The sequence below is a fragment of the Gopherus flavomarginatus genome, chromosome 5 (assembly GCF_025201925.1).
Source record: "Gopherus flavomarginatus isolate rGopFla2 chromosome 5, rGopFla2.mat.asm, whole genome shotgun sequence".
Lineage (NCBI taxonomy): Eukaryota > Metazoa > Chordata > Testudines > Testudinidae > Gopherus > Gopherus flavomarginatus.
Window position 1 is genome coordinate 55,661,955 of NC_066621.1, and position 13,366 is coordinate 55,675,320.

Genomic DNA, 13,366 nt, shown 5'->3' on the forward strand with positions numbered 1-13,366 from the left:
CACAGAAGTGAAACACTTTCAAATTTCACATGTATTTTCCTTACTAGACAAACTGATGGCATTAGCTAATGACAAATCTATTAAAAGCAAAATGGTTCCTACCTATCTTCTCTGTGTAGATATATCCTCAAAGGTGATTTAGCTAAAGCAAACTCAGGCCACTTTGCTGTGAATAAGAGCATCCCCACGGAGCTTAAATGCACTTTGTAGTTAATGCACTCAGTTGTAGTTAATGTCTTAACAATCCTGAAAGTTGCATATAAACAGGCCCTCCTCAATGGTGAAAAAGCATAATACACACATTTCATCAGGCAAGGTTAATATAATGACCTCTTCCCAATTTTTATTTATGCATTAGAGATAGTGGGAGTGGTTGAAAAGATGATCAGTGATTCAACATCTCTGAAAATAGCAGTTGATTAATTCCTGGTGCTTTTATGAATATTGGCAGCTTACAACCACCATTTTAACCACTAAAACTAAACAAGGTAGTTGGTAAATACAGCATGTGTGTATATATATATTATATTAGGTTACTTCCTTACATATTGCAGAAATGTACACAAGTATAAAAAGGATCAGATTAACAACATGAGGGGGGGACAAATTAAATCGTTTGCTGGTCAAGTTCTAGTTCTGTTGGACTTTTAAGGACTTAAATTCAAAAGTTCAGACACTTTTTTGCCCTTTCCCCTGTCAAATATCACTACTCCTTTACTTAATGTGAAATATGGTATGGTTCAATGACATGTTCAAAAACTCAGTTAAAAAGTAAATGCAGATTCTGATTAAAGTCACTTTGTGTGTCAGTGTATAATCACATGTATCTGGTTTAATACTGCTTGTTTTTTCCATAAAGTAACATTTGTTCAAAGTCTTTCAGTATAGCTGAGGCTGAAGTACTAATTTTCAATTATCTTACAATCAATGTACATATTTCAGCTCATACAAATTAGCAAACAGTACGGAAATAATCACTGCCACAGATTATCAGTAAATTAAACACAGCTTTACCAGATACAGAAAAAAGTGGTAAGTTTCAAGAGCCTCAGGTAAGCTTTTTCTTGCAAAGTCTACAGTGCAGACGAAGTTCTGCTCTCCCATAAAGAAATGCATTCAGAACGTATGCAATGTGGCATTCCTTGTGTGAGCCTCAGATTAAATCTGATGACCATTTTTCAAACAGATGCCATTACAGTAGCTGAGAAAATGCATACAATATGGAAGTTTGATCTTCAGTACACCAAAAATTTGCAGAAGATAAATTTGCAGAAGATACAGGCTTTAGTCCTTACTATGTCTTAGAACTTCTGTTTCTTTCTTTGTGCACAGACTAGAGGATTTGGTGCAAGGAAGGTAAGAGGTGGCATGTCTATCACTGGTAATTGTGACTAACTCTCTTCACCTCAGTTTGATCAGCAGCACTCAAGCCGGGAGGGACTGCATAGCACAACTTTGCCTACATATCCCTTTAGGTTGCATCCTCCCTCTTTAAAAAAGGTAACTAATTGAGGCACCTGTCATTTTCCATATCAAAGTATCTTTTCCCTTCACATGAACTCATTTCCTGGTTCGGTTCTTTATCTCCTGCAAATCTCACTTCTGTAGAGAGAAATTATTAAAACTAGCATGTTAATGAGACCAACCTCCCTCCCCAAGCCTTGCTTTTACGCAGTTCTCATGCACACTGCAACTCAAGCAGTTACAGGATCAAAGTCCTTCATTTCAAAAGGGATATCTACACCCAAGAACATCAAGCTAGTTGCAGAACATATCCCTCTTGTCCTGTAGCTATTAAAAACAGGCCTAGAGAAGTAACTAAGAGTACATCTACACAGGGATGAAAAACCTGTGGCATGGCCGTGGCTGGCCCAGGTCAGGTAACCTGAGCTTAGGCTGCAGGGTATCGCTGTGTAGATATTTGCGTTCAGACTGGAGCCCATGCTCTCAGACCCTACTCCCTCACAGGTTACCAGTGCTCAGGCTCCAGCCTGAGCCCTGCAAGCCCAAGCCAGCTCATCTTGGCCACCAAAAGTTTTTTTAAATCCCTGTTTAGATGTACCCTAAAGGCCCTTTTCTGCATTCTGCTATGATGTAGGGCCCCCTACACTGATGGAGGGCCGCAGACAGCAGTAGGACTCTGCCACAGAAACTCACTAAAGAATCAGGACCTAATGAATAAACCTGTTCTCTGGCAATTATGTCAGACTGTACTGCCGGTACTACCAAACAGAACCAAGATTTGAAGCTGCATTACACTGCAGAATACTGATGTCATTGCTACTGTATCATAATACATTAACAAGCAACACCAATGAAACCTTATTTCACAAAAAAAAAAAGACAAAAAGCACACCAATAAAAGAAAGTAGTGTCAGAGGTTTGATAACTACAATGGAAGGAGAGTGGGTTCAGAGACTATTGTAAAAGGAGGCTGGCAATTAAATTTATTTTCATCCAATGCATCTGTTTATACTTAACCCCCCCAAAAATTACACTCATGCCCATAAAAATGTCATCCATGGCATCTGAAAGCAAGCACTATTTTTCTCTTTCATCTAAAAGAAGGGCTTTTTTAAAATCATAATACAAAAATCTGTGCTGTAAGCAGTCCTCCACTTTGCACTAACAAAAAGGCTTACTGTACTTTAAATACAAAGACTTATTAGACCTGAAGTTATGAGCCGCTGGATTTAACAAACATCATTTTATAATTGCTTTTCACATCTTTCTTGCTTTCTGGATCATCACCTTCACTGTCTTTTTCAGCAGATTGCAGTTCTTCTGCAGATTCCTCTTGCTCTGACTCAGAGTCACTTTCAGAGTCCTCTGGACTTTCAGGTTCAGGAGAGTATCTGTTCACATCATCTTGTCCTTCAGCCTCCTCCAGCTAGAATAAAATTCAGATTACAAAAGGAAGCTAAATCATTCCCCCAAGCAACCTCTAATTTTGACATTTAAATACAAATTCAATGAGTTTTCACTAGTTGCTACATTGTTCCTTTTGTGTTAGTGGTTGAAGATAGGACATGAGATTGAACAACAGAGGTACCAGATAAAACCCATCTTAGTCTTTAATATAGAGAGGATTAGTCTGTCAGATACTGGAATGACTGATTGTCAACTTCCTTAACATCTGAATTACACTGGTAAATGATATAAAGGTCTAGGATCCCTTGACATTACTAATGCAGTAACTGGACCCTCTCCATTTTGTTTGCTAACATTTAAACAGCAAAGGAAGTAAGTTTTTAAACAATAATGCTTTATGCCGGGAAGGGTTTTTTAGCAAGAATGTGTGTGCACACAATATGCAGCTACTTTGTGGTTGACCACTAGCCTCATATTACTCAGCATGAAGGAACCAACAAAGAGAACTTGGAAACATTATCAAATGTAATTGAGCATGCAAGGTTTTTACTGCCTCGTTACTTTAGCTTTGGTAGGAGTTCAGAGAGTCATGCCTGATGCAAGAAAATTGCTGCCATACTGTAGCCAACTTTAACGTGAGCCACATTATTTCTATGTGAGGGTCATCAGGGACTCGTGTGCAAGATTGCAATGCTTTGTAAACCTGACACTATTTGGCAAATACAGCACTTAGCGCTATGGAAGAAATACTCAATGCATAATCTGACAATGATGGGCCAATACAGGTATTGCGTCTATTTACACGAAAATGCCTTTCTAGGGAAAAAGTGCATGTGTGTTTGGAATAATAATAGTTCGCTAATGTGGCACAAATTCTTTAACTCAAGTCTAGCAACCTCACTGATATTTCAGCCTCATGCTTAAGTATCTTGTTTCTAGGCTTCATTTAAAGAGGTACAATAGTTTCATAATTTTTTTTTGTCTTCCTTCACTTTTCTGTCTCTCCTCCAGGCAGTGGTGGCCCTATCCTTTCCTCCCTGGAGACTTCCTCATAACTATGTGACTGGAGGAGAGACAGGATCATTTGAAGATTTCATCTGTGTCCAATAGTCATTTCCTACCTCTTCCAGATTTCCTTCTCCCCACCCCTCCTCATGCATTTGGACTACACAACATAATTATAATTGGAGCACACAATCATAGCACCTCAGGCGCTGACTGAATCTCTTGGAGCTAAAGCAGTTTAATCTGGGTCAGTACATGAAGAGGAAACATCCCCCAACCTTTCCCAGGGAATCTCAGGAAATGGGGCTAGCAATTGGGTGGGCACTCCTCTGAGTTAGCACTGAATGGATACCCCTAGCTTGTCTTAAGGCATTGTGCTACTCTCATGTGGGTGCTGGTTTTTGGAAGATATAAAAAGCCTTAACTATTGTAGTCATTAAAGATTCCACAGCAGGTGTGAGTCCCATAATTATTTTGGTGAGTGTTCTATCTATTTAAATTCCCCTTGCAGTCAATTGAATAAAATATTCTTCATTTCCTATGTGAAATTGTTGGGTAGAGCTGCTATATTACATCTCCGAGGAGCTTAATGAGATTTAGCTGTATCTACTGTAGAGTATGAATGTTTTCAGGTGTTCAAGAATTCTCACTAGTACCTCTGTGTCCAAGCCCAGGAAGCTCTTGGCTCCTGCAGATTTGTACTTGGTAAACTTATAGGGGTACTATGGGTTAGAGTACGTTGGACATGTTGTTAAAAATGGCCATGGGATGTTTGTCATTCATTCTCTTTGCCCACTGGAGCAAGCCTGTCTGCATCAATAAGAGTAAGTAAACTACTACCTCACTGAAACCAAGTCCACAGTGTCGTCGATTTCTTCCAGACATAGTGCTGTCCATGCTTTGCTGGAACTGAGACTCTAGGTCTTCATTCATTTTCTTGTCTTCTTCCCCTGCATGTCCAGTGTACTTGGTTATGGTTCAGTCAAATTAACAAAAACATCTGATTACACAAAATTACCAGATCTTTAGGATTTAGCACTGTATGAAAATATTTTAAATACAATTTATTGGGTTGACTCTTTACTGCATAGTGAATACACCATCATCCTTGTAAAGTTATCTTTGCCTGGAACAATCAATTGTTCAACAGGAAAGTAAAATACTCTTATATTGCAATAAAGGTAGAATGATAGATTATCAAGTTCACCACAGGCTCATATTGTACCATGGATAGTACTATAAACAGGGTTTACTAGAATGTAAAATACTACCTTGTAAAATCAACCCCGTGTCTATACTAGAACAGTTCATTTTGAACATTACCCCATCCTGCCACTATTGCCATTTTTCATAGCAAGATGAAAATGTTATATTGGAGCAGGAGCTTCAAGACATTCATTTGTGCAGCAAGCAGTCTCTATACTGGCAAATCAAGGCACTGCAAACCAATAGTTAAAATGAAGTAGCACACACATACACAGCAGTAAGTCAGAAGTTCACTACTGGACGTAACCTGCTACATTTTAGATGAACTACCTCTGCCTTGAGCCATTTCATCTCATACATTTGAATTCTTAACAGCATAAAATGGAAGCTGCTTAGCTTTCTTTTCACTAGCCATGGGAAGCAATTTGAAAATTAGCTCTCATGTCTATTAAATAGCTGCTTTCACATATGCTATCCTGCTGCTTATTTTAATAAGTTATTACAATCTTTTTTCCAATAAGGCATTATGTCTATCCAGGAACAGTCTACATTATAAAATGAAGAACCACCCTTGGCCTCGTTTACTGAGAGAGAGAAGCCAGGGACTTGTAGTTCTACTTCCATCTGCCACTGACTTCCTCCCTTGTAAAATGAGAGATAATTACTTACCCTTGCTGTGAGAATTAGTGTTTGTACAGTACTTTGAAGGTAACTATATATGTTTTTATTATTAAAGGAGGAAAAGACTGCCAACTGTGGGAAAGAGGAGGAGAGGAGATGAAGAAGATTACTTTATATAGGAACAGAAGATGTTGGTTTCTTTGGTCTTTTAGCAAGGAGCAGGCCTCTTGTCAAAACCTAATCACAACTTCCTGCTACTGATCAATAATAGTACTTAACTCTTTCAAATATCCATTTATCTTTGTAAAGTACTTTACAAAGGAAGTAAGTATCATCAGTCACTTGCTCAAGGTCACCCAACAGGCCAGTGAGAGAACCACCTACAGAACTCAAGTTTCTCACATCCCAGTCCAGTGCTTTATCCACTAGACCACATGGCCTAGATCAGCTAAGAAGCTGTTACTACCAAGGTAAATTGTAGAAAAAAATGCAGAGGAGTCTGGCAGTTCTTATTCTGTACAGCTAAGAGAGGTTTTAACAAAGCTCTTATTCCGAACTTGATAAAGTCAGAGATATCCTGGCTTCTGATAATTAATCAGAGTCTGACTATGGGAAAAACAAAGACTTGCAGAGTCATCTACTGACTAGAAATAAGTCACAGTTTTGTACGTCTTATGTCCATGGCAATTCGTCTCAAAGTTTGCAAAAAAAAAGTCTTGCTTTGACTATCAGGACTACATAATCAACAGGGACTCTGAAAAGTCAAGCCCAATTCTGATTTACACACAACATCCTCCATCAGAGGTCATCAGCTGATAGTGTAACTGGTGATGATGCGTGAAGCATAATACAGTGTATCCTATCAGTCTGCAGCTACAGTCACCGTCTGACACAGAATAAGATTTTTACTTCTATGTAAAGAAAAGGAGACAGCATATGTGGGCTCCAGTTTTGCAAAGCATTTAAGCACATGCAGAAGTGCTCTGCTGAATCTGGGCAGGAGGAAGTAGATATGTGCAGCAAAACTAGGCCTTTTTCAGTCACTATACTGACTAGTAAGAGACGATGAGATTATGCCAGTTCCCGGAATCTGACTTGTTTTCTTCAGCTTTAGTCACAACATTGAAAGCCCCCACTGCAACAGCAGTGAAGGTACAAGGACTCACCTCTGCCTCCCTAGATCAATGTTAGTTTACAGATTTCTAATTTGTATCAGCTATTAAACTGACCTGTTCTGAAATGAGAAGTTGATCTGTGGTCTCCGATAACAAGGCGGCCAGTGTGTTCTTTCTAAAAGAAAATGCAATTTATTGTGAACTCTGACAGCTCTACCTACATACTAGAATTCTTGGATAGACGCACCTTACTGCTCACTATCACCAAGCTTTTTTTCAGGGGGGGGGGAGGAGAAAACACGTATTAATGAGCTCTTTCACCAGCCAATGACTATCTGTTGACACAGCTAGCTTCATTTTCACCTTCCACGGATCATATTGGAGGAAACCCCAGGTACCCTCCCAACCCCCAAATCTGTTCCTTTCCTTTTTACTTGCCAGTGTCACTCCAAAGGGGATGATTACAACCCTGCTGAAGTTGCATCAGGATGAGGGAAAAATAGATCACCTGAGCCCAGTATTAAAATGCACAATAAAATTTCAAGTTACAGTCAAGGTTTTGCCAATTACAGTAATAACTCAAACTTTCTTTGATTCCCGTAGAAATTACTTAGCAGCTCAGAGTCCTCCTCTACATAACTATTTTCTGTTTGTGTATTTTTTGCTTTTCCTTCTCATTCCCTTACTGGACAGAAGACCACCTGCTGGACTGAACTGATAGCTCCATAGGGCTGTACGTTTTTTTCCAACGAAACACCCACACAGGATAAGCAAAGATCTGGCCAATGTGCCTTAACCCACAGCCCCGAATGGGAGAGCCCAACCTACAGTTTATGTAAGTCCCTAGGTTAAGACAGGGTCATGCTACTATCGCCAACAGCACTAAATTACTCTGTTAGGGGCAGAGAATAATAACTCCACCAGATTAGGGAAATACAACATTAGAGAAGCAGCAAAGAATCCTGTGGCACCTTATGGACTAACAGATGTTTTGGAGCATGAGCTTTCGTGGGTGAATACCCACTTCCTCAGATTCACCCACGAAAGCTCATGCTCCAAAACATCTGTTAGTCTATAAGGTGCCACAGGATTCTTTGCTGCTTTTACAGATCCAGACTAACACGGCTACCCCTCTGATACTTAACATTAGAGAAAAGTAATTAGTTTAAGGGAAGGCTAATTTTAATTTTTGCCTCCAATTTAACTAAAAGCCACCCCATCTAGTAATTGCCGCCTGTATAAAAGAAAAAAACTGCAACATTAAAGTGTATTTTAGGCACATATGAAAACATTCAGGCTCCAATATTGGTCTCTCGTGATTATTATTGTCTACATTAATCTCATGAAAAACAAAAGACTTACAATACGCAATGTCCACATATGTAAGTGGATTTAGATTTTGTCCTGCATAAGTAATTAAATTCCAAGCCATCTGACTGTGTTTGCTACTGAGTTACTCCAGTCTGGTTGCTGTTATATTTAGCCTTTGTATCCCAATCATCTGAAGCAAACTTTCACTTGTCTGGAGCCAACAACTGGAGGGGGGGGGGACGGAGGGAGCGGGTTTGGTGTGTAAAACATTAGGCTAATGGTTATTCTCATAAGGGTGGGCTAGAAAGTGTTCCTGCCTATTCTGCAGGTGATCTACAGATATAAGTATCTGGAAAAACAATTATTTAGAATCAGTAGTTGTCAGAGGTGAAGTCGGAGCCCTTTTTTACTGCAAAGCAGTGCTACCCAGGCTAACTGTGGAGTAACAGGCCAGTATTCTGATATTACATTTTACAGACACTATGTAATAAGTGGTTTGTGGCCTTGAAATAACTGTAGATTATAACTACAACTGTTAATTGCAGAAATCCTGCCAGAACTTAAAGTTATGTACAAAGGGATGCACAGATTAACGTAAGTATAATGTTTTAAAGAAAACTTCTACCTTCAAGCAAGCACTATCTTATCAATACAGTAACATCTTCACTTTCAAAAAGAACAGAAAACACTATGCAATCACTTTCAGTGTGATCAGTGAATTGTTTTGTCATTTGAAAAATCCTTTCCTAATAGCAACTACCCTTTATTTACACGGAATGCTTGGATTTAAATAATTAACAAAATCTCACCTTTCCTGCTCCCATAAGTCTCAAGAACTTTTGCTTTCTTTCTTCATTACCTAAATCTACTGCCTCCCAGCTGCTCGATCCCTGCTGGAAGATAGAAGGTAATAAATTATTTAAAAAAAAAAAAAAAAAAAAAAAAAAAGATCAGTTTCATCTAAAAGCTTGTTTACAGTAAATAAAATATTTCAAGTTATACATAACTTGAGCATTTCTCCAATGCACTATGATGCAACATTTACGGTCATACAGTTTCAATACATGACTAGGGCCCCCTATGACATGATCATGACCTAACTCGCTCATTTAATAAATATCAACTCTGAGAAGTGTTTTAAGGACACAGTTGTTTGTTTTAATAAATAGGCTCTAATGAAGAGTGAGTAGGGAAGGGAGCAGGAAGGCCTTTTAATAAACTAAACAGACTTAGATGCAGTAGTCTCAAAGGTGGTCAACAGGCACTAGAAAAAGATCTTCTTATAACATCAACAAGCCATTGAATTAATTTTAAAAATGCAAGCATGGATTCTGATTTTTGAAGCCATTTGCAGAAAGCTAACATATCTAGCAAGAATAAACCCATGAAGAACTTGCACAGGAAGGAAGAGAGAAAACTCAAGCAAATGAAAAATAATCGTACAGTTAACTGACAAGCCACTTTTGAACTTGATCAAGATTCACGCCTATCAACTTATCAGACAAAATCTTGAAAATAAACAGAGATTTGGGCCTCTTCAGGAGGCAGAAGAAGCGCGGAGTGGTACCCAGCCCAGACCGGCGGCTCGCAGGCTGGCCTAGTAGTGGCAACAGACCACGTCCATTATAGAGCGAGCACTGGGCATGAATGCAGCCAGCAGCGCTCCCAGCACGGAGGCACATCCCCTCTGAACCGACTGCTCCCCCCTGCCCGGCTGCTCAGGGAAGGCGGGCGGCCTTCACACAGGGCCGAGTCTGTTCAAGCGGGACACACGGCGGCTCAGCCCGGTGAGAAGCTTCAGGTCCCTCCCCGCCACCAGGCAGCGTCAGGGCACCGAGAGCGGGACGGAGCCTGGGCCACTTCACTGACCTACAACAGGCCGATCAGGGCCTGCCCGGCGCGAACCGCCACCCCCGCCCTTACCCCGGGGAAGGGCTTCATCTCCCAGTCCCCTCATCGCCCCAGGCCTCCCACGGCCCGGCCCGGCCCGGCCCGGCCCCCGCGCTATTTACATCGGGGGAGGCCGCTCGCTTCATGCCGTGACGGGGCTGCGTCTCCCTGGCCGAACTCATCTTCCCTCAGGCTGCGGGATCGGCGCCCAGGCCGCGGCCCTCACGTCTTCCTTCGCGGCCTGGCGGGCGGCAACACGACGGCGGCCCCGCTAGCAGGTCAATATCCCGGCAGGCGCCGGGGACGCTGGGAGTTGTAGTTCTTCTTTGGTGACTCGCACTGGTGGAGGGCGGGAGAGACTTCACGGCCCAGAATCCTCTGCGACGGGAGAGGGGCGGTACCGGCCCATGATTGGCCATGGCGCAAAGCGTCCCGGTCCTCGCGGGTGGTGACTGTAGCGCCGGAGTAGCCGGGTCCTGCTCAATTGGAAGACGCCGAGGCTGTGAGAACCGGGTTCGAGTCCCGGGCCCGCCAGCGTAACAAACCTGCCATTTATTCTGTGCTAAACCCTTCGCCTACCCCTCGTGGGGCTGCCTGGCCGCGCCCGCGCTTTTATGGAAACGTGCGTGACGCAGAGTCTGAGGCCGGGTGTCAAAAGGGAACCGAGCTCCCCTCTGTGCCGCCTTCCTTGGCGAACGCGGGGAGCCGCGTCTCTAATAAAAGGCAGGAGCTTCCTCGGGCCCGCGCCGCAGCTGGTGTGACGAGAACCCCCCATTCAGTTTGCTCTGACTCTCCCGCAGGCTGTGTGGAAGCCTAACGTCTCCCAGAGCCTCCCATCTTGAGCCCAAAGCAGAGAGCCCTTTTCACAAAGCTGGCCAGCTTTTCCTAGGCCAGGGCGACCGGACAGCAAGTGTGAAAAATCAGGACAGTGGTGGAGGGTAATAGGCACCTATATGAGACAAAGCCCCAAATATCGGGACTGTCCCTATAAAATTGGGACATCTGGTCACCCTGTCCTAGGCGCAGATGGGCTGACGGCATGGCCACCTCCTGTGTGCTATGGGTTTCCCTTCCTCAAGTAAGATGGGGTGTGAAATAATACTTGGCCATTTTCCTGGCCTTTCCACTGGTAGGTGACAGGGGTCCGAGCCCTCCTGGGCTGGTGGGAGCAGAAGGAAAGAACTGGACAAACTTGAGGGGACATGAGGTTGTGAGCAGCTTCTCCTGAATATGCAGCCAGGGACCAGCTATGTGGTAAAAACAGTCTCATGTTCTGTTAGGCAGGAAATGTGCATGCTAATGTGAATTTCATTTATATTTGTGTGGAGAGGTTTTTTTAATTCAATTTTTATCTGATACTTCAATGGCCTGCCCTAGCAAGTGGTTATATCTGTACAGAGCCTAGTGAAATAGGACCTGAGCCCTGACTGAGGCTCTTGGGTGCAGCTGTAAATGATGCTTATCCACCCAAGAAAAGGCACCACCAGAAAAAAATAAACAATTCACCACCATAGGAGGCTGCAATACTACATTTCTGCCATTATGTGGTGCTGTGGAAGCCTATAAATCTACAGCCCATGCAGGCCCTATCCCATAATTCTAAAAAGGTACCTTTCATGAGGACCTAAGCAAGGATATTTTCTTATGAGACTTAAATTCAGAAGACCTAGCACCTTAGGGAACCATTTACCTAAAGTAAGTGAGTGCATTTGTCACTGGTGTATGTGACTTAGTTTTCTCTCTTTTCTTTCTTTATATTTCACTTGGGGTTCCACAGTTTTGCTAACTATCATACACAGAGAGTAACAGTCATGCTTGGAAGCTGTTTGGGGTGGGGGCTATATTTTTGTTCTGTGTTTATACAGTGCCTTGCACAGTGATGTTCAGCTTCAGAATTAGGGTTCGTATGCCTCATAGTAATAGACATAGTAAATAACAATTCTTGTGGATCTCCCTTACACATACACACACATTTTCTCAGATTGCTGAGAGCTCATACACCAATCATTGTTGCAGGGACTGAGCAGCATTTTCCAACAATTACCCCTCTGAGGTGCACTGTGGTGACATATGAAACAGACTGGCAGTCTGTTTTCTGCCTCCCCGTCCCCCAACTGCTCCCTGCCCTTGGCCCTTTCTGCCTTGCAATCTGTTTCTCACTGAAACCAAGTACCCATCCTTCTCTTCCAGGTTCTCCTACTCACACCCGGTAACCTATCCCTGGGTCCTATTTCCCTATTATAACAACTCCTCAAGGTTCACTCCATTAACTCCCTCAGATTCCGTCCCATCCAGCAACCATATCTTCTGCCCCATCTGGTTCCATCAGTTATTGCTGCATTGTATCTGGAGCCCCAAAGCCTTCTAATTACCACTCCTAAAGAGTACTGGGAATAAGAGCCTGACTTCCCTCACACCTGTTGCTACTGTTCAGAAGCCTTAGGAGGTAAATTAGTGACATATCATTCGTGGAGGTGAAAATACCTTGAGTCGCTAGTACTGGATGGTATTCATCTAAGTAGTTTTCCCCATTTGGTTTCTCTTTTTCCTGGAAGCAGAGGTTCCTCTTTTCTGGGATTGTCTTAATCTAGAGGGACTGTCTTGATAAATTTTAATGAAACTGAAAATTTACCTCAGACTCAGTAGATCTAGACAGGAAAATGCACAGCCATCTCTGTGGCGCCTACCCTTCTACATTAATACTAACAATAATCCTCCTCCACTGTGATTTTTTCATACTACTAGAAAATTGCACCAGTTTAACTAAAGGAAAGATTTTAAACTAATTCAGTTAAACTGATGCAAATGAATGTGTGGACACTTTTATTTCAGTTTTTAAGCCATGTTTATCTTGGTTTAGCTTGATTACACTGCTCTACAGCCAAAATGCTTCTGAAATAAATGTAGTCCAACTTTACTAATTCTGGGTCACTGAGAACGAAAATGATGCTTAAAATTGTTGATTGGCTCTAGTTTTCAAGATATGCTATTGGGTCAGTATATACGACCCTTGACTTGGGAATGGCGGAGGATAAGTGAGTTATAAAGGGAAGGGATCTCAATTTAAACCAGAAATGACTAAAATACATCTTTGACTGGATCTATGAATAAATCTACGACTGGGTTTGGACGGTACTTGCTTTTTAGGCAAAACAATGAATGATGCAATCTGAAGCTGGTATTGCGTCATACATGATATGAATTGCATCATGTTATTCCTGGAAGTCATGGATGATGCAATCATAACGAAGCTTACATCACTCTGCTGAACAAATTGCCCTATATCAGCTCTAGAAATCATACAGTGTCGTGCTCTCTTATTTGTCAGTGTTTGATTTTGCAAAGGG

General features: G+C 42.0%; 1 protein-coding gene across 2 annotated transcripts; it reads right to left on the bottom strand.

Moving 5' to 3' along the window:
• Nucleotides 1–317: 317 nt before the first annotated feature.
• C5H11orf58 (chromosome 5 C11orf58 homolog) lies at nt 318–10,317 on the bottom strand. 2 transcript variants are annotated; one of them, XM_050957185.1, is made up of 5 exons: nt 10,142–10,317; nt 8,939–9,019; nt 6,933–6,993; nt 4,717–4,826; nt 318–2,890 (listed from the first exon to the last, which is right to left on the bottom strand). In XM_050957185.1, the coding sequence occupies exons 1-5, from the start codon at nt 10,199–10,201 to the stop codon at nt 2,678–2,680; spliced, it is 525 nt and encodes a 174-aa protein (XP_050813142.1). In that variant the 5' UTR covers nt 10,202–10,317; the 3' UTR covers nt 318–2,677. The 2 variants fall into 2 exon arrangements, with proteins under 2 accessions (XP_050813142.1, XP_050813141.1); XM_050957184.1 differs by having other exon boundaries at nt 8,939–9,022; nt 10,142–10,315.
• Nucleotides 10,318–13,366: the final 3,049 nt, after the last annotated feature.